This window comes from Pelophylax lessonae (genome assembly GCF_965119305.1).
Source record: "Pelophylax lessonae genome assembly, chromosome: 2".
Taxonomy (NCBI): Eukaryota; Metazoa; Chordata; class Amphibia; order Anura; family Ranidae; genus Pelophylax; species Pelophylax lessonae.
The window spans coordinates 697158094-697180678 of NC_138769.1; the positions used below are offsets into that span (position 1 = coordinate 697158094).

At 44.9% G+C, this 22585-nt stretch overlaps 1 protein-coding gene across 1 annotated transcript in view; it reads right to left on the minus strand.

The window, feature by feature from the left end:
* Nucleotides 1-22327, minus strand: part of CCDC83 (coiled-coil domain containing 83) — a 65611-nt gene extending 43284 nt beyond the window's left edge. Inside the window, exons 1-3 of the mRNA XM_082247130.1 lie at nt 22201-22327; nt 10245-10329; nt 9637-9805 (exon numbers count right to left, since the gene is read on the minus strand). Of these exons, the coding sequence (XP_082103256.1) occupies nt 9637-9805; nt 10245-10329; nt 22201-22307 (361 nt within the window). The 5' untranslated portion in view covers nt 22308-22327. The remainder of the gene's footprint in view (nt 1-9636; nt 9806-10244; nt 10330-22200) is intronic.
* Nucleotides 22328-22585: the final 258 nt, after the last annotated feature.

Here is a 22585-nt window from a genome sequence, read left to right on the forward strand (position 1 = left end):
GTTAGAATTCTGGTGGGTGGCCAGAGGGTGTTAAAATTGCAGCTCAGCCACCTGTTTTTTACTGATTCTTTGGCTGCCAGTGTGAAAGAGCCCTTTACCATCCAAGGAGAAACGAGCACTTTGGGGTTGATTTACTAAAACTGGAGAGTGCAAAATCTGGTGAATGCTGTGCATGCGTGGTAGCCAATCAGTTTCCATGTTTTATTGTCAAAGCTTAAATGCTCAAGCTGAACTTAGAAACTGATTGACTACCATGCAGAGCTACTCCAGATTTTGAACTTTCCAGTTTTAGTAAATCAACCCTAATGTGGCAGGGTGACAATGCAGTGGTACATTTTGGAGACGGGGACAGGGCATTGTCCCCCCCCCCCCCATTACAGGAATTGCCTGAGCAAGGATCTCTAAAGCAGGATCACTATTTTAAAGAGGTTGTAAACCCACATATTTTTTTTTCTTCACCCTGAAAGAGAAACACATAATGAGCTAGTATGCATCGCATACTAGCTCATTATGAAATACTTACCTTAGAACGAGCCCCCGCCGTGCCGCCTGCTTACCTCTATGACGGGCGACATGTCCAGTCGCCAGTCTTCCGGGATCGCGGCATCCGGCCATCTGATTGGCCGGAGCCGCAGGAACGTCACTCCCGCGCACGCGCGCAGGAGCCGATAGTCACGGCACGGGGCTCTGAAGGAACGGCACCAGCGGCCGTTCCTTCAGAGCGCATGCGCCAATGATGTCACTGGCTGCATGTAAGGTAAATATCTCCTAAATGGTACATGTTTAGGAGATATTTACAGTACCTATAGGTAAGTCTTATCATAGGCTTACCTATAGGTACAACTTGCAGAGGAGGGTTTACTTCCTCTTTAATAAAGGGGTAGGCAACCTCAGGACTCCCAGAGGCAGAGGCATGATGGGATTTGTAGTGGAGAGGTTGCCTATCCCTGTTTTGTTGAAAACTGCAGAATTTAAAATATTGAAAATTGGATTGGTAATGACATTAACATGTAAAGATTAGATTACATTTTGGTGATTGGGCTAACATCTACCTTTCTTCTGCAGCTCACTCATAGGAGACTCTTCTGCCTGCCTGCATCCATCATATTGTTTTTTTTATTTATAACTGACCACATTCAGTAAAGCTATTTTAATCTACATAATTGAAAGATTATATATATATATATATATATATACAGTATATATATATACACATACACACACCGATCAGCAAAAAAGTTATGACCACCCACCTAAAATTATGTATGGCCCCCTTTTGCTAAAACAGCCCTGACCCATTGAGGCATGGACACCGAAGTAACAACCACGTGAATGGCAGGACCCAAGGTTTCCCAGCAGAACATTGCCAAAAGCTTTACATTGCCTCTGCCGACTTTCCTTCTTATACCATATCCTGGTGCAATCTCTTCCCCAGGTAAGTGACGCACACGCACCCGGTCATCGATATGATGTAAAAGAAAACTCATCAGTAATTCATCAGACCAGGCCACCCTCTTCCATTGCACCATGGTCCAGTTCTGGGGTGCACATTGTATAAGCTTTTGGCTGTGGACATTGGTCCATACACAACAAACTGCGATACCCATTTTTTTTTTTCACCACAATATATCCACCTAATATATCCCCTCAATTTGTAGAACAGTGTAAATTTGCTGTCCATTCAAAATAACAAACCCAAACACACCTCCAAGACGACCACTGCCTTGCTAAAGAAGCTGAAAGTAAAGGTGATGGACTGGCCAAGCATGTCTCCAGACCTAAACCCTATTGAGCATCTGTGGGGCATCCTCAAACGGAAGGTGGAGGAGCGCAAGGTCTCTAACATCCACCAGCTCTGTGATGTCCGTAAGTGGAAGAGGACTCCAGTGGTAACCTGTGAAGCTCTGGTGAACTCCATGCCCAAGAGGGTTAGGGCAGTGCTGGAAAATAATGGTGGCCACACAAGATATTGACACTTTGGGGCAATTTGGACATTTCAAATTAAGGGTGTACTCACTTTTGTTGCTTTGTTGTTTAGACATTGATGGCTGTGTGTTGAGTTATTTTGAGGGGACAGCAAATTTACACTGTTACAGCCCATTCAGACTGGCGCGATCCGACTTCGAGGGGCGACTTGTGAAGTCGCGGTGCACTTGCAGGGACTTCACATAATGGAAGTCTATGCAAGTCGCTCCCAGGTCGCCCCAAAGTAGTACAGGACCCTTTTTCTAAGTCGGAGCGACTTGTGTCGCTCCTATTAGAACGGGTCCTGGGCTAATCAATGGCGAGCGACCGAGCGCGACTTGTCAGGCTGACAAGTCGCGCTAGTCTGAATGGGGTCTTATACAAGCTGTACACTCACTACTTTACATTGTAGCAAAGTGTCATTTCTTCAGTGTTGTTACATGAAAAGATATAATAAAATATTTACAAAAATGTGAGGGGTGTACTCACTTTTGTGAGATACTGTATATATATATATATATATATATATTTTTTTTTTTAATAATAATAAAAATATATATATAAATATAATCTAAAAATCTATACAATCTAAAGCTATATAATTTCCTCTGTATGGTGCCTCAGTTACAGTCTCTCATCTGCTGGAGTAAAAATACAAGTCTCAGGCTGAGTCTCACTCCTCCGCCGTCGGCTGGATTTAAATGCTCCTGAACTAACAGACTTGCAGCGAGGAGAAGGAACAGGGGAGGCTCGGAGCTCTGGGGAGATAATTGTTAAGTATTAAAGCTGCGCTGTGCTAAGAGAAAAGACAAATATAAAAATAACTTTATTCCCCAGCTAATATCAATGGAAACTCTGCAGAAGAGAGAGGAGACTGCAGAGTGATGCTGTCATGAATTCTAAATATTTCCGACAGCAGGCAGCAGTATAGAGGAAATAAATTCCTAGAAATACTCTATAAACAGTCTATACAATCAAAAGTGCTATTTCACATATAGGTGGAGTCTGGCAGGCTAGATCACCTAGAGAAAGCAGAAAGCAGCGTCTACTAAATGTAGCTTGTACAGTTTAATGAGGGTTTAAAAAGGTAATTCACTCACAAGGATAAAGGATAAGCCAGCATAGTAAGTATGAACAGGTTGTCTGCAGTATCTCTTTGGACTGGTGACGGATGATGGAAGTGGCTGTGACGATGCGCTGATGGCTGTCAGCGTCTTCAAGCAAGCGATGGTGTTTCCACGGCGCCCAGGTCTGTGCAGAGGCGCGGGTGACGTCACATCAGACAGCTGAAAAAGCAAAAGGAATTGGCAGCACTCCAGGTTGAGTCAAAATCCAGATTTATTGACTGGACATCCAAATATGACAATCGTGACAAGGTAGACGCGTTTCACACACTGACTGTGTGCTTAATGATTAAGCACACAGTCAGTGTGTGAAACGCGTCTACCTTGTCACGATTGTCATATTTGGATGTTCAGTCAATAAATCTGGATTTTGACTCAACCTGGAGTGCTGCCAATTCCTTTTCCTTTATCAAGTTTCCACAGAGGCGAGCCGGGGAATGCACCTGTGTGAGTCATCAGGCAATTACACCACCTTGAGCAGTGAGTTCTTGTCTCTTCAGCTGAAAAAGCAGGAGGAGCGTGCGTTCGGCGCATGCGTGCTCCTTCATTAGGCTCTCATTGATAACTGTTTTGGACCTTTTCATAATCAGTCTCATCCCCAACAGTTGTCTTATTATATACCAGCAGTCCTGTCTACACTAGTAGAGCACCATAATATATTGTTGTAAACTAGATCACCTGCAAGCATCTTTTATCCCATGGGGGACACCCACCAGAGATGTATGATGAGTCTTTTTTTTTTTTTTTGCAGGCTGCTTGTTTAAGAACTCCAGATAGATATAAAAGACACAAAGTAAAGCCTGGTACACATGTTTATTTTTTGTTGAACGAAAAAAAAAAACTGAGGTCTCTGTAGTAACTATGCAATGTTGGTATAGCGATCTCCCCGCTGTGCTATTGTGTTCTAACAGAGGGACCGCCCCCCAGCCAGAACACACCCATCAGCGCTCGCAGCCATTGGCTGAGAAACCTGATCGGATGCCATTCTGCTGCTAGTTTTCCAGCATGCCCGTTGGACAGAAGCTGGTCGTGAGATCAACTTCTGTTGGACAAGCAGCTCTACACACGGGCCAAAAGTCAGCCGGTTTTTACTGTAGCAGCTGATAATTGGCTAGTGCACGCATGTTTAACAAATCGTTTTAGGCCTAAAATTTATGTAAAACCCCCCAAAATATTATATATTTTCTGAAAGTAGACACCCTAGAGAATAAAATAGTGGTAGATCAAATTTTATATGCAAGAAAATATTAACACAACAGTTTATGAAATGCAAAATTTCATACATGCAATAAACTACCCAATTTATTTGGTAAACAAAAAAGAGATGAGGTTGCGCCAAGTAAATAGATACCCAGCACGTCACGCCTTAAATTTGTGTGTACCCGTAAAACGGTGACAAACTTTGGTACCCTATATTTTCCATAGGAGATGCTTTAACCACTTACCGCCCGCCCGCCGTCATATGACGGTGGGACGGTGCGGCTATTATCCTGGGCGGCCGTCATATGACGTCCGCCCATTCAAGCAGGGCAGGCGCGCGATCGCGGGCGCGCCGCCGTGCATTGCCGGTGTCGGCGTGTCCCCGGGACACAGCCGATCACCGGCAGGGGGGAAACAGTCAATAGGCATGGCTGTTTCCCACGTGATCGGCTGTGTTCCAATGACACAGCCGATCACAATGGAGGCGCCCGGGAGATGACCGCGCATGCGCGATCAAGAGCGCGCAGCGCGGTCATGTCGGTGGCACTGTGTTCCGTAGGAACACAGCTGTCACCGGCGGTAGTAAACAGTCACTGACAGTGACTGTTTACTATGTGATCGGCTGTGAATCCATTCACAGCCGATCAGAAAATGTAAACAAAGAGCAGTAACTCAGTGTTACTAGCTCTTCTCTCCTCATACAGTTTCCAGTATGAGGGGAGAAGAGCTAGAAATAGTGAGTTACTGCTCTGTACCCCTGTAAAAAGTAAAAAGCACACAAATAAAGGTCCCCCACACACAGTCCTCAGCCCCCCCCAATGTCCCCTGTCACCCAACAGTCACCTCATCAGTGCCCAGAAATTGACACCCATAACGTTCACATGTGAGAGTAGCGATCGCAGGCAGAATCACCGCGATTCTGCCCGCGATCCGGAAATCATTGCAAATTGCGGGACGCCTGTGCGCTGCCCGTGATTTGCAATAGCACCCCAAACGCTGTGCGATGTTGCCGCCATTTCCGCCTGCCGAATCACGGTAACATCGCACAAACATCGCATGACGCCCAAAAAAGGTACAAGAGTTTCTTTGGGGCGTCATGCGTTGTTTGCTTGATGTTACCTCGATTCGGCAGGCGGAAATCGCTGCAACATCGCACAGCGTTTGGGGTGCTATTGCAAATCACAGGCAACGCACAGGTGTCCCGCGATTTGCAATGATTTCTGGATCACGGGCAGAATCGCAGTGATTCTGCCCATGTTCGCTACGCTCACATGTGAATGTAGCCTAAAGTTCACCGGTCACCAGAGACTGCCATCAGTACCGCCGTGCACCGTTACCTGTCACCCATCAGTGACCATCGCCCGTCACCTGTCACCCCATCAATCACCGTCACCTGTCACCCCATCAGTCATCGTCACCTGTCACCCCATCAGTGATCGTCACTTGTCACCCCATCAATCATCGTCACATGTCACCCCGTCAGTGATTGTCATCTGTCACCCCATCAATCATCGTCACTTGTCACCTCATCAATCATCATCACCTGTCACCCCATCAGTCATCGTCACCTGTCACCCCATCAGTCATCGTCACCTGTCACCCCATCAGTCATCGTCACCTGTCACCCCATCAGTCATCGTCACCTGTCACCCCATCAGTCATCGTCACCTGTTTGCCATATACATGCAATCACTTACTGACCGCCTAACGACTATATGCGTCGGCCATTAAAAGCTAAATACTGGGGTTATGGCAGCAGATAGCCCCCATAACCCCGGTATTTTTTGAAACGGCGGGCGGTCGGCTTTCAGATAAGGGTGGTCCCAGTGGCAGATTCACCGCGGAATTACCCTTACGGTGCAGGGGAAGAGGTGCCCCCCCCCCTCCTCCTGCCGCGTCCCAGACGTTTTCCCAGCTTACCGGACCCGCCGGCAGCGGGGAAAACTATCCGGTCCCGGATCCTCAGAGACAGGAAGTCGAGTGAGGGCAAGATGGCCCTCACTCAACTCTATGGTCTTGGAGGACCGGAGCTACGTCAAAAGACGTTGCCTAGCAACCGGTTTAAAGGGCCGCTTTTTTTTTTTGCTTTTTTTTTTTTCCTCTTTCAACAATTTTTTTTTTTTTTTTGCTTTTTTAGTGTAGTTGTGAGGTGTGAGGTCTTTTTGACCCCAGATCTCACAATAAAGAGGACCTGTCATGCCTATTTCTATTACAAGAGATGGTTACAAAATGATCAAAACATTTTTTTTTTTAAACTGTGTAAAAATAAAAAAATAATAAATAAAATAAATAGAAAAAAAAAAAAAAATTAAAGCGCCCTGTCCCCGTTAGCTCGCGCGCAGAAGCAAACGCATACGCAAGTCCCGCCCACATATGTAAACGGTGTTCAAACCATACATGTGAGGTATCGCCGCGATCGTTAGAGCGAGAGCAATAATTTGAGCCCTAGACCTCCTATGTAACTCTAAGCTAGTAGCCTGCAGAAATTTTTAAAATGTTGCCTATGGGGATTTTTAAGTACCAATGTTTGGCGCCATTCTGTGAGCATGCGCAATTTTGAAGCATGACATGTTGGGTATCTAATTACTCGGCGTAACATTATCTTTCACATTATGGAAAAAAATTGTGCTAAATTTACTGTTTTCTTATGTTTTAGTTCAAAAAAGTGAATTTCTTTTTAAAAAAAAACGCATTTGGAAGACTGCTGCGCAAATATGGTGTGATAAAAAATATTGCAACGATCTCCATTTTATTCTCTAGGGTCTCTGCTAAAAAAAAATATATAATGTTTGGGGGTTCCAAGTAGTTTTCTAGCAAAAAAAAATGATTTTAGCTTGTAAACACCAAGTGTCAAAAATAGGCCCAGTCTTAAAGTGGATAAATGGACAACTTTGTGTAAAGCGCTACTTGGATGTTAGGCCTATGTATGTGGCCAGGCTGTGAAAAAGTGTTACAAATGTGGTATCGCCATACTCAGGAGGAATAGCAGAATGTATTTTGGGGTGCAATTTTTGCTATGTACATGCTATGTGTTAGAAATATTGCATAAATGGACAGCTTTGTGTAAAAAAAATTTGTTTTCATTTTCTTTCCACATTTTCCAAAAACTTGTGGAAAAAAATGACATATTCAAAAGACTCATTATGCCTCAAAAATTATACGTTGGGCTGTTTGCTTTCTAAAATGGGGTCATTTTATGGGGGTTTCCATTGTCCTGGTGCTCCAGGGCCTTCAAAAGTGCGATAGGTTGTCAGGAAATTATATGTGTAATTTGTGCTCCTAGAATGCCGGACGGGGCTACTTGAATGTTAGGCCTTTGTATGTGGCCAGGCTGTGAAAAAGTCTCACACATGTGGTATCGCCATACTCAGGAGGAGTAGTAGAATGTGTTTTGGGGTGTAGTTGCAAGTATACATGTGCTGTGTGAGAGAAATAACCTGTTAATACGGCAATTTGTAAAAAAAAATAAAAAAAAAATAAAAATCTTCATTTTGCAAATCATTGTGGGAAAAAATTACAACTTCAAAAAACTCACCATGCCCCTTATTAAATACCTTGGAATGTCTACTTTCCAAAAAGGGGTCATTTGGGGGGTATTTGTACTTTCCTGACTTTTTAGTGTCTCAAGAAATGAGATAGGCCTTCAGTACATCAGGTGTGATCAAGTGTGATCAATTTTCAATGATTCGCACCATAGCTTGTGGACTCTATAACTTTCACAAAGACCAAATAATATACACTTACTTGGGTTATTTTTACCAAAGATAAGTAGCAGTATAAATTTTGGCCAAAATTTGTGAAGAAAAATTACTAATTTGCAAAATTTTATGACAGAAACAAAGAAAAATGCGTTTTTTCACAATATTTTCAGTCTTTTTTTATTTATAGCACAAAAAATAAAAAACCCAGTATTGATCAAATACCATCAAAAGAAAGCTCTATTTGTGTGAAAAAAAGGACACAATTTTTGTATGGGTACAGTGTCGCATGACTGAGTAATTCTCAGTCAAAATGTGAGAGCGCTGAAAGCTGAAAATCGGTCTGGGCAGGAAGGGGGTGAAAGTGCACTGTAGGCAAGTGGTTAAAGGTCTTCAGTTTAGAGCTAACATTGAACAATGATCCTAGAATTATTGCTCTCACTACAGCATGCTCAGAGCTATGTAACATGTGTAGTGCAATCAATGTTTTCATGTGTAGGTGCCCAAGTTTTTCTTTTTGCGGGGGGGGACTTCTAGTGCACTGGTGTATCTTTAATTTTTTACACTTTTTTTTCATCACATAGGAGACAAAGAGTCCCCCAAGTGATGGATTTTTGGTGACAGGTTCTCTTTAATGAGACATCAGGGGACTAAAATACCCCTGATGTCTCGGCAATCCTCCATTGAAGCTAATGGATTGCAGATCACACTCTGTTAGCTTCTTCCCCAGCCATACTGGGGAAAGTGACACTAGGACCCGGGTCGTTAGCAGGATCTTCCTCCTCTCTCCTCGGCAGCACCTGCCACACCGGTCCCGGGTACGCTGATGGGCACACGGAGGAGCCCAATAAACATTGCCGGGGCGCATGCAAGGGGCAGGAAACTGACACATACTGGGTGCACAGCCGCTGGATCACTTCACAGTCAGTTTTTTCAGATTTGCACACACTCCCAGCGGCTGCAGTACATATGGCAGTGGCAGAAAAAGGGTTAATGCAGAAATGTATTCAATAAAACATCAACAAGTGCATCTTTTAAAGCCTAAGGGCTCTTTCACACAGGCGATCCGATCAGATCCGCCTGTCAGTTTTTTAGGCGGATCTGATCGGATCCTCCATGCAGCTCTATGGGGCAGCGGATGTCAGCGGGGGACACCTCCACTGACACCCGCTGCCATCCGTATCCGATCCTGTCCGTGAAATCTGGACGGATGCAAACTCTATTTTTCCATCCGTTCAGTAATCGGATCGGATCGGATGAGAGCGGACAGGCGGTCCGCTCTCATCCGATCCCCCATAGAGGGCAGCGGGGGTCTGAGACACCTCCCTCTCCACTCTGCAAGCGGAGACGGAGCTGTCATCTGCCGGCTCAGCGGGGATCGCGGATCGATCCCCGCTGAGCAACACGGATCCGCCTACGGAGGCGGACCGTGTGAAAGAGGCCTATCTGAACTTTTAATTTAAACCAAGTGCTTTAAAACAAAAGGTGTGTAAAGTCTTAGGGGCTGTTTATATTTTTGTGGTGCGTTAATGTGCATTATGTCGTGTGTTGCCATGCATTGTGGTCCGGTGCAATGAATGGCATTGTGATGCAGTAATGCATGCAACATGCTGCTGCACGTTACAGATATGTGGATATATTTGTTGTACCTTCAAGCAGATTCTCCTTCTGCCGAATAAAATCCCATTTCTCCTTCATCAGCTCGTCGACTTCTTCCCGGTTGACGATCTCTTTCTTAGCCAATTCCCGTTCCTGCGCTTTGGCTTCATTTAAGAGTTCCTTGACATGCCCTGTCTGCTCGGCCTTTAGACGTTCATTCTGGATGCAAAAACACAAGTTTTATCTGGATGAATTGGAGAGATTCCCACAAGTAGAAAAGCATTGGGGAGAATCTCAACAAAAATAAAGTTCCTATTGCAGGGGATTCCTAAAATTTACTTGTAACTTATTGGGGCCCCCCAGGTCACCAGGACTAGTTTCCCCACTGGAAAGTTTTACTCCATTACTTTTCTAGGGACAACCCAAAATTTAGGATTTTTTCTTTTTCTTTCACTTTCAATAATAATGGTAAACAGGATAAATAGATAGGAGGAATCTCCTCAACGGGGGCACAGACTGCAATAAAAACGGACGGGTGTTCTAATCCCTCTACATTCTATTCAAAACTAAAAAAAAAGTTTTGCCTTTAGTTATACTTTAACTAATTTAGAAGCCTAACAGATTCTCTTTAAGCGCATTCCCTTATAATAGCACATACCCGTTCCTTGTATCTCATATTCTTTTCTTCTATTTGTTTCACCTCAGCCAAGAGTTCTTCGATCATAGACTCCTTCATCTGAATTCTGCAGGCAGTTATATAATACAATAATCAGTTTCCTGTTCATTGTGAAATTATAGTTACAGTATATTAAATTTACCTAAAAATGTATTTTCTTTTGAGATTGTTGCACCAGGTTTGTGCGCCTATACTTTAAATGATGGTAATGTAAAGTTTATATCATTATATAAATGTGTAGATGCACCTTCTAGAGCAGGGGTATCAAACTCAATTTCATTGCGGGCCGCATCAGCAGTATGGTTGCCCTCAAAAGACCGGTTGTATCAGAGGTGCGCTATGTACAGAGTACAGGGCTCAGGAGTGCGTAACATACAGAGTGCAGAGTTTAGGGGTGCGCTATGTACAGAGTACAGGACTCAGGAGTGCATTACGTACAGAGTGCAGAGTTTAGGGGTGCGCTATGTACAGAGTACAGGACTCAGGAGTGCGTTACGTACAGAGTGCAGAGTTTAGGGGTGCGCTATGTACAGAGTACAGGACTCAGGAGTGCGTTACGTACAGAGTGCAGAGTTTATGGGTGCGCTATGTACAGAGTGCAGTTCCAGAGGTGCCTTATGCACAGAGCGCAGGGTTAAGGGATGTGCTATGTGCAGAGTGAATGGTTTAGGGGTGCGCATTGAACAGAGTGCAGGGTTCAGGAGTGTGTTACATACAGAGTGAAGAGTTTAGGGGTGTGCTGTGTACAGAGCTTTCTTTCCAAAGCTTTCTCGCATCTCTCTCTCCTACCTGGCCTGGCTCTAGTACCTCCATGTGCATGCAGCTCTAGTGCATGCAGGGATCTGTTAGATCTGGAAGCCGCTGAGAACAAAGCTCTCTCTTATGAACACAGAAGGCTTCTATATTTACAAGTGAGAGCTGGAGGTAGCAGAATGGAGTTCCGCCATGTTTCAGCTGTGAAGGCCACATGACCAGGCCTTGTGGGCCACATATTTGACACAGTTACATAGTTAGTCAGGTTGAAAAAAGACATAAGTCCATCTGGCTCAACCAATAAAAAAACAAAAAAAAAACAGTACTGAAAACCCAACCATACAATCCCATATACACAATCCTATACCTGCAGTTGATCCAGAGGAAGGTGAAAAAACCCCAGCAAAGCATAATCCAATTTGCTACAGCAGGGGAAAAAAAATTCCTTCCTGATCCCCCGAGAGGCAATCTGATATTCCCTGGATCAACTTTACCTATAAATATTAGTACCCACTTATAATAAGTACACCCAGGAAAGAATCCAGGCCTTTTTTAAAGCAATCTACTGAGCTAGTCAGAACCACCTCTGGAGGGAGTCTATTCCATATATGTGATCTAAATGCCTACAATTACCTGTATTCCAGGGGCTGTCACACTCCCTATTCACAGGAATTATTAAAGATGAGGGAAGGCTGGGATACACAATTTATTCTAAAACCTTCAGATACAATGCAGTGAACACGTTTCAATTGTGAATGTGGTGCAGAAAAGGCTCAAAGGCAGCTAGTTTATAAAACAATCATTATAAAAATCATTGATTTTTCTATTTGACAGTGACTAATATTTAAAAGTGATCCGTGTCACCATATGTCATTACTACCATTGTTACTAAGACCTGATTTTCTACTGAATTATGGGAAATTCAGATATTATGTGTACAACAGGGAATGAGACTTAGGCCAATGAGAACTGTGCATGCCCTTTTTAGCTGTGACAAATCTTTTAACTATAGAAAAGTGATAAATGATTGAATTGATCCATTTATAAATATTCTCCCTTACATCACCACCCTTGTAGTCCAGCGTTAACTTCTTCTAGCCCCATAACTGAAGGTCTGTATCTCCGTGTGGACCTGGGACTGGAGGAAGAGTCTGAAGTCAGGAGCCTATACCACATTGCACTGGTCATGAATGTAGGACCAATGCAAAAAATTGAAAAATGCACATTTTTCCTTTTAACGATGTAGGTGCATTTATTAATTTTTTTTGCAAAATCTGACTATGCACTCAAGTCCTATATTCTGCATAGTAGACACCTAGAGCTATATTGTTATATATATATACTGTAGAGTTCCACAGGAGGCACAAAACGAATGAAGCGCTAGTATGCAAATAGCAACTGTAGCTACACCACACTTGGGAGCCGCAGGTGAATTGGGATCCCCCACCCTGCACAGCCAGGTACACTGAATCTACACAGTATCTCCGCAGTGTCAAGAAACAGTCCAGTGCTTGCTTTTTTGTTTTATTGAGGGGATAAAACTTGGATAGAGTAGAGAAAACTATGGGATGCCCACTTGACTTCAGAACTCTTTGGGGACAACTTTCCTATATACATTCTATATGGGGGCTCAAATTTCAAGTCCTGAGCTATTAGCCAGACCTTAAAGGTTACTCGCCACCAGTTGCCTCACCCAACTGCTATCTTGCCTCGCCCCTAATTCCCCCCCTAAACACGCCCTCATAAATTATGTCATGAAATGACACTCTTAAATGTTTTATGGAGAATTAAGTTTTAAAAATAAATACTAACAACAACTTTTTCAGTGCCCATCAATGCAGCCTCACCAGTGCCCATCAATGCAGCCTGATCAGTGCCCATGTGTGACTGCAGCCGGCTCTCCTCTTCCTCTCCACTCTCTTTCCCAGGTTCCTTGGGCGAACGGCTCCCATTCAACCCCGCCTGCCGAAACTTTTTCCACTTGCCAAATGTGAGCAGGCGAGTGTAAAAATTTGAGGGCTGGTCTATATACACTCCTTTTCCTCTAGTACTCAGGTGCTTGCAGAAAACAACACAGACCCAGCTTGAACGCTGTTTGACGAATCTGACAAAAGGCACTTAATCAGATTAAGCATAAGCCCTTTACAAGCAAGGACCGCTGGGCGCTTTGGTTGTATAGAGAAAAGTCCAGTGTCCAGCTACATTCCTGTGGCTACTGATCTCAGCACCACCTCTCCAGGCACTGCAAGCCGGCCTGGCTGTAGCTGCCTCTCTCACTCGCCCTCTTGGCTACTTCTCCCACAGTTCTCACAGACTTTACACTCATCAGCCCACCTGACTTCTCCTGCAGAATCCTGGATGTGCTAGCTTACTCCTGCTGTCCTCACTCTTGCTCCCATGCGTCTGGACAGGACTCCACAGTGTGTTGTAAAAGGACCCCACCAGCACCCGAGCCCCAGGTCCGAGGTCTTCCCCCAGCAGACTAGGGAGCACCCTCAAGGGCCTCCAACAGCTTTCCCAACAGTTCTTCTCCATCTTCCACCCAACTGCCCTATCACGTACCTGGTGAAGACTGGAATGTTGTGGAAGTCTCTCTTGCACCTCCCGCCTAACACTTCTGAATGTGGGGATAGGGAGTGAAAAGGCAAGGAATGGCATGAGTGCCGTAGCAGCTAGCTGGTGATGTCCACTCTGTAGGTGGGTAGAGCTGGTAGTTGCAGTCCTTAGAACTGGATGCAGTAGCAGCTTGGCACCAGAGCCTGGGATGGGAGCAGAACCAGGAGATGAGCAGCAGTCAGCGGCAACTGGGCAGTTAGGTACCGACTCAGCAGGCAAGCAAGTCCAGGATTTAGGCCAAGGTTGTTAACAGCGGGGCAATGCACTACAAAGTCAGCAGGCAGATCAGATCCAGTAAACAAGCCAAGGTTGGAGTAGTAGGTAACAGAGCTAGAGTATGTCCAAAGGCAAGCAGGGTCATACACGGGTAAGCAGAAACAACAGATCAGGTCTTGGGAACACAGGAATGAGCTGAAGACCATTCAGCAACTGCTCACAGTAATAGAGCAGTTTAAATAGGCCACTGGGCGCCAAGTGCTAATTAGTATGTGCACAAATTCGCGCATGTGCACGATGAACTGGTACTGCAGAAATGACATTGGTCTTTTGCTTATAAATATTAGCACATGTGCAATGTGCATGATAATGAGCACAAATTTGCACTGGCCTTTTGGTGGTAGAAATCTGGTTTACCTTACATGCTCCCTGCTGGAATGACCCCAGAGTATTAAGAGGAGCCTGCCACCTGCCAAGCCACTTGCTGTGGATTGGCTGGGGTCCTCCTTAATACCCCAGAAAGCTCCTTCTAACCTCCCTTCTATTCTTCTGGAAGCTTCTCCAAGGTTCCAGCAGGCTGGCTAATGAGTCATCCAGCCTTGCTGAGTCACTCGCCCTGACCCAGATTCAACACAGGCATGGCTATCAGCCAAGCCTAAATTTACTTGCACTAGCAAAAAAAAAACTATATACAGCCAGCACACTAAACTAGAGGGTGCAATACAACTTTAGTCTCAATCCCTTCTGCACCTCTCTATTGGCCAGTGACCCTGTTCATTACAATGATGTGCAATAGTAGGACACTGAAGGTGTTGAGGGGTGGAGTCAACAGAAAGTCAGGAACTGAAAGGAACACTATTTGAATAATAATAAAGGTCTCTGGTTTTGGGGATCCCTGGTATCTGACGATGCACACAAGCAGTGGTATAACTATAGCGATAGCAGCCCACGCGGCTGAGATGGGGCCCCAGAATGGAAGGGGGGCCCAATTAGGGAAGATGTTAAGGCAAATTGAATGGGTAATGCCTGGAGATGTGACTTCTCTCATAGGTTTTAATGGCCCATCTGTTGTTGGTGCTCCCTTCTCTGAGTTATGTATTCACACAAAATGTCCTGATTGTTACTTTTATTGCTACTACAACTCTTTTTTTTTTTTTTTTACTACTGTATATTGAATGCAGCTTTCAGCACCTGCCTGATGTACAGTCTACACTAAGTCCCTGAGTCCTTTTTTTTAACAGTTATGTTTTTTTTATTTAAACTTTTTCCAGATTTAACCATTAAAGGCTGACTCCGGGAAATCTGAAAATCCTCCCTTTGCAGTTGTGCCATGGCCTCACTGCAGGGATTAACTGTTCCTTTATTCTAGGGGAGAGTAAAAGCATTTTACTTACCAGATCCTCTGCTCCCCGGCAGATAATGCTCCCCCTTTCACCAGCGGTGGACTATGTCTCCGTGTCATCATGTCCAATACAGGTCTATGGACTCTAAATTGGTCTTCATGCCAAGCCACTTGCTTGGCATGAAGACCTTAGACTGGAAGAGCATAGGGGGGAAGATGCTGTAGGAGTGGAGTGTCAGATAAGTAGATCTTCTTTTCCATGTCATGTAGTACCCTCCTCTAGTTAGGCTTCTAGGATAAAATCAAGTTTTTTGGGCTTTACTGCATTCACTGAAGCAGTAATCAATTTTTTTTGTCTGGTCCTGATTTCCTAGTGTTTGATTCCTCTCACCTGCTTTTGGGAGAAGCTTCAAGAATATAGGGCAGGGAGAGTCTATTGTCGAGTATTTATTATGTCACAACCAATCCCTGGAAGAGGGAATTCTAGGGAGGTGATTTTCTTTTCACGTCAGGGTTACATTTCTTCAGGGGCTGCTGCCCCTGGGAGGCAGCTATAGTGAGACTGCCTCAACAGGTGCTAAGCTGAGACCCTGGAGAAGATTAATAATGGATTATTGCTGGAGGGCACTGTCCTGAAGTCGGTATCAGGACAATATTCCCCTGGACATTATCCCCCGGGCAATATCCCCTGGGACAATATCCCCCTGGGACAATATCCCCCCGGATAATATCCCCCCGGGACAACATCCCCCGGGCAATATCCCCCGGGACAATATCCCCCCGGAAAACATCCCCCTGGACATAGGATTAGGGTTAGAGGGGGGATATTGTCTAGGGGGATATTGTCCAGGGAGGATATTGTCTGGGGGGATGTTGTTCAGGGGGGATATTGTCCGGGGGATGTTGTCCAGGGGTGATATTGTCCGGGGTAATATTGTCCGGGGGGATATTTTCCAGGGGTGATATTGTCCGGGGTGATATTGTCCGGGGTGATATTGTCCGGGGGGATATTGTCCGGGGGATATTGTCCTAGAATCCATATACTTACCAAATTGCTTTTTACCAATAGGTGAATGGACACTGGCAAACCAATAGACAGGAAGTTCCCCCTATATAACCCTTCCCATACAGGAAGAACCTCCGTTTTTTTTGCCAGTGGCTTGAAAGTGATGGTCATTTTTTTTTTAAAAGCTCTTCAACCTAAATTATGTCCAAGTAAAGGGGTGTTGTGTCATTGTACTCCTTAAAAAATTCAAGGTAATGTTGTCCAATGTAAGGCCAGGTTACGTCAGATGTCTGCAGATAGGTGATGCAGTAGGTAAAAAATAGATGACAGGTGAGGGGACAGGTACTGTGTTTGTTTCATCTCACCATGAGACATTAAACAATGAATGACCTATTATAAAGCCATCGGGAAATGAGGAAGTGATCATGTAAATGTTGATCTATGTATGCCTGACATGGAAACAATATGTGCATTGTGCGTTTATAATCCTGGACTGTGTTTTCACAAGCATGGGGTGTTTGAACATGTAAGTCATTTCCTTCTATTCTTTTCCTTAAGAACATTTCCTTAGCCTAATCAGAGAGCCTTCATGCTTCATTACATTATAAGCTAAAAGATTTAAAGATGAATTCCACCTCTTACTGTGTTTTTCATATAACCCCTTCTACACAGTCCAAATTTGCTTTACAAGAGTCTGCAGGAGCTAACAACATATGGCACTTTTCCACTGCAAGTACCGGCTCGGCTCCACTCGGCACTGCTTGGCCCAGATTGGCTCAGTTTGCTTTTCCACTGCGTGGTACGAGTCGGCACCTTTCAGCACTGTATAGGCTCTACTCGGCTTGGTTTGCTTTTCTACTAAAGTAGTAAGTGGGTGGGATTACAACAATTCTCTGACCAATCAGTGGCTAGTAGTGAAAAACAATCAAGGCTGCATTCAAAGGATTGTGGGATATGGTATCAGTATGGCCCGCTTGGAACCCCAACCGAGGTGGTACTGTTTAAGCGAGCCGTACCGAGCCGTACCGAGCCGTAACATGTAGTGGAAAAGCGCCGATGTACCAAACCGTACCGAACCGTTCTAACACGTACCGTGCGGTACCATGCAGTGGAAAAACGCCAAGCCGAGCCAAACAGAGCCGTACCATGCAGTGGAAAATCGCCTTGACTGCTAGACATGAGTACTAAGAACCTAAGGTAGAACAATAGGGAAAACATTTTTTATTCACCATATTTGGCTAATATGTATTCGGCTACATGTTTTTGGTAAAAAAAAAAATCCCAATGACCGTATATTGATTGGTTTGTGCAAAAGTTACTGCATCTACAAACTATGGGATAGATTTATGGACTTTTTTTTTTCCTACTAGCAGTGGCGGCGATAAAAGATTTTTAGACATTTTTAGACATTGCGGCAGACAGATCGAACACCTAACTGACACTTTTGACACTTTTTTGTGACCAGTGACACCAAAACAGTGGTCAGTGCTAAAAAAACGCTCAGTCACTGTACTAATGACACTGGCAGGGAAGGGATAACATAAGGGGCAATCCAAGGGTTAAATGTGTTCCCTGGGAGTGCTTTCTTACTGTGTGGGTTATGCTTTAACTGAAGAGAGGCAGAGATCCGGTTTTCTGCTTAGCAGAAACACACGATCTCTGTCTTCCTTACTAGCAGAATGGCGATCTGCCTGCCTTGTTTACATAGGCAGACCGCTGTTCTGCCTCTCTCAGATTGATTCCTGGGGGACCCGATGACCTGAGCGGGCCTCCGGCGGCGTGCATGCGACCCAGAAATCAATCATATACAGGTACATGATTTTGCACTTAAGGACCACCCTGCCTCAGTATATGTACATGGGGCGGTCCTTAGGCGGTAAGGGAATCTCTTGGGGACCCCCAGGTCACCAGAACTATTGGAACATTTTCTCTCTATTACTTTTCTGGGGACAACCCAAAATGTGTGATTTTTCTTTTTTACTTCATTTTCAATGATAATGGTAAACAAGACAAATGGTGTGGTGGGGGGGGGGGGGGGACAGAAAGCAATAAAAACTGACAGATGTTCTAATCCATCTCCCCACTATCCAAATAAAAAAATAAAAAGTTTTGCCTTTAGTTCTACTTTAAGTTGACAGGATAGAGGGGGGCAGCAGTGTGGTAGTATTCAGTATTTTCAGCATATCCAATATCCCAAAGACTTTCTTTTATTTAACATATTTTATTTAAATTGTTATTATTTGAAATTTTTACCGGTATTTGCATTATCTGGTGATTTTATATCTGCCTGAAAGTAAGCTTTAAAGACAAATTTCGGGACACTGAAAAATGATCCCTTGCAGCGTTTTTTTTCTCACAATGCAAGGGTTAATTGCTAAATTAGGTCTAAGAAACTGTAGCGCTCAACCAGCACAGTCACACGCATACCCACAATACAGGCTCAGTCTAGGAGATGCCTTTTTAGAATTTATTGAGGAGTAACTTGAAACAGAAGAGGTGTTTAGGGGTTCAGAACAAACTTCAAGCACGAATCCTTATAGCTGCAGACACACGTGAAAGTCCCAAACACAGGTCTTACTCACAATGTCCTAGGAGCTGTATGCCACACAGCTTCCTTGGGTAGGTCCTCAGTGGGTGAGGTAAGAGATCATTTTCAAGACCAGGACTTCAGGGATTCTAGGACAATATCCCCCCGGACAATATCCTCCCTGGACAACATCCCCCTGGACAATATCCCCCCGGTCCATATCTTCCCTGGACAACATCCCCCCGGACAATATCCCCCCCGACAATATCCCCCCGGAACATATCCTCCCTGGACAACATCCCCCCGGACAATATCCCCCCAGACGATATCCCCCCTGGACAATATCCCCCCGGACCATATCCTCCCTGGACAACATCCCCCTGAACAATATCCCCCCCGGACAATATCCCCCCTGGACAATATCCCCCCGGACCATATCCTCCCTGGACAACATCCCCCCGGACAATATCCCCCCCGACAATATCCCCCCGGAACATATCCTCCCTGGACAACATCCCCCCGGACAATATCCCCCCAGACGATATCCCCCCTGGACAATATCCCCCCGGACCTTATCCTCCCTGGACAACATCCCCCTGAACAATATCCCCCCCGGACAATATCCCCCCGGACAATATCCCCCCTGGACAATATCCCCCCGGACCATATCCTCCCTGAACATCCCCCCGGACAATATCCCCCCCAGACAATATCCCCCCGGACAATATCCCCCCTGGACAATATCCCCCCAGACAATATCCCCCTGGACAATATCCCCCCTGGACAATATCCCCCCGGACAATATCCCCTTGGACAATATCCCCCTGGACAACATCCCCCCTGGACAACATCCCCCCTGGACAACATCCCCCCTGGACAATAACCCCCCGGACAATATCCCCCCTGGACAATATCCCCCCTGGACAACATCCCCCTGGACAATATCCCCCTGTACAATATCCCCCCTGGACAACATCCCCCCGGACAATATCCCCCTGGACAACATTCCCCCGGACAATATCCCCCCCTCTAACCCTAACCCTCTAACCCTAACCCTATGTCCAGGGGGATGTTTTCCGGGGGGATATTGCCCGGGGGATGTTGTCCCAGAGGGATTATGTCCAGGGGGATGTTTTCCGGGGGGATATTGCCTGGGGGATAATGTCCGGGGGGATATTGTCCGGGGGGATATTGTCCTGATACCAAGTATATGAGTAGGGATGAGGCTTGGGCGTGTTTGGATGCTCTTCTGAACCCATGTGGCCAAGCCAGAAAGGAAGCTGTCATCTGTAATGGGCCAATCATTTGCGGCTGAGTTATTTCCCTTTCCACATCTACATGTATACAATCTGCAGGTATATGTGTGGCTGCACGGCAGGGAATGCACATACTTGTTTGCATGTTCCCAGGCTCCATGCAGTCTCAGATATTCTCCCATTGTTCCTCTAGGGAAATCCACCAAACAATGGCCATCTTTAATTAATTAACTCTAGTGAAGAATATACCTAATGTATATTGATAGCCTAAGTACTGTATATTGGATTGCACGGAGCAGTGATTGCCATTTATTGCTGCTTTTACTGTGTATTGTTTTACTGTGCTTTTGATCTACAAGTTAAACAAGCCTTAATGTAGAAGTCCACCCTTACACTAAAATCCCTGCATCCATAGACCTCCACAATCTAACACTAACCTATCTAGCCCTGTAAAGAAGAAATCAGTATACATACTTTTTTTAAGCCGATCCGACCTGATCCCACGCTGAGCTGTCAGCGGCGGCTTTGCTGTGGAGGCGGGTGCAGAAGACTCAGCTGACAACGGAAGCCCCATGGTAAGTCTATGGGTGACGTCACTCTCTATTACTCTCCATTAATTTCCATTACAGCCGTACTCTCCATTAATTTCCATTACAGCCGTACTCTCCATTAATTTCACAGCCGTTGCTGGCTGTGTCCTCTGCAGAGCTTCCGCCACTGAAGACCGGGTCGGATCGGCTTCAAAAAAGGTAAGTATACTAATTTCTTCTTTACAGGGCTAGATAGGTTAGTATTAGATCGTGGAGGTCTATAGATGCAGGGCTATTAGTTTTAGGGTGGACTAACACTTTAAATGGTATTTCCAATTTTGCAGTCAAATTGGAAAAACAGGGATAACACCTTTTTTATATTTTCTACAAATCCTCATTCACATAGCATAACTTAAAAAAATATTTAAAAATTTCAGCTTACCTTTTTAGATGCTCTATTCTGGTACCCTCTAGCAAGAAAAAAATCCTACATAGTACGCTTTGTTTATGAGGGGGCTAGGCAGCTTTTTTTGCTATAATTAACCCTATCTGTGCTGTGCATCTTCATTATCAGATAATTCAATTTGAACATTGTCTGTCCTAACAAAGGGTTAAATGTGTAGGGGCTGGGGTTCTTGCATTGTATGTTAATGAAGACAGACTTGGGACAGACTCACTATCATAACCTTTAAGTCAGCCATGACACCTCCTTCTGAAAAACATCTATTATGTAAGAAATATTTAAAAAAATATGCATGCCGTGTAAATGGGAACACACATATAGTTGGGTTTTCACAAACTTGACTGCAAAAGTGGAAATATGCTTTAGATGCATCTCAAACACAAGGTCGTTTTTTAACTAAATGGATTTTAAAATGCAAAGTATTTGACTCCCCCCCCCCCCCAATGATTCTGATGCCCAGGTGCTATAACCCTCGGTGTCTGATCATGTAAAGCAGGCATGTCCAACCTGCGGCCCGAGGGCCGCATGCGGCCCAGAACCACAGGCAATACGGCCCACTGCCCCCTTACAATTCCTTTTTTTTTGCTGGGGGGGAAGGAAGTCGAGTCGGGAACGGCCACAGTGGCTTCCAACCAACTGTAGGCAGAGGCTGCCTCGGAGCCTCTGTCAATGATAGACAGCACATTGGTGACATCTATCATAGGAGCCGGCTCAGGAGGCAGGACTTTGTATGACAGCTGTTGCCGGATACGCGGGAGATCCCTGCTCTGTGTAATCCAGCAGCTCTCCTCTCTCTTCATTGCAGACTGCATTGGATGGGCACTGATCAGGCTGCATTGGATGGGCATGTACTTGTGAGGCTGCACTGGATGGGCACTGATCAGGCTGCATTGGATGGGCACGCACTGGTGAAGCTGCATTGGATGGGCATGCACTAGTGAGGCTGCATTGGATAGGCATGCACTGGTTAGTCTGCATTGGATGGGCACTGGTGAGACTGCATTGGATGGGCATGCACTGGTGGGGCTGCATTGGATGGGCACGCACTGGTGAAGCGGTGCGGGAAGGGCGCGGCGGCGTTTTATTACTTATATACCTTAACTGTAGTATATATTTTATATGCGGCCCGAGAAAATTTCTCTACACTCAATGTGGCCCAGAGAAGCCAAAAGGTTGGACACCCATGATGTAAAGGGTCATGCCACCCAGGTGACTGACAGGATACTGACTGATAGGCCAAGAGAGCTTCCGCAAACGTCATTTTGTCTTCCTGAGATTTTTTACTTCCTTTCTTTTTCTTTGTTCCTTTCTTTCCTTTCTTCTCGCTCTTCCCCATGGCTGAGGTTGCCTGGAATGAGAAGAATGACAAAAATGTAAAAAATATATTCCTTCCTATGAACCGTATTCTCAAATATGGATATGGAAAGTCCAATTGAACAGTTAGTTCAAAGAATTTTAGGCATGGATATTTCTACATAGTTACATTGGTTCAGCTTGGACAATGTAACTATGCATGTACCATACCTGTGGGATTACTCTAGAACAGGGGTCTCCAAAATTTTCAGTGTGAGGGCCACACTATATATTTCACAAAAAAAAAAATCAGACCCCCCT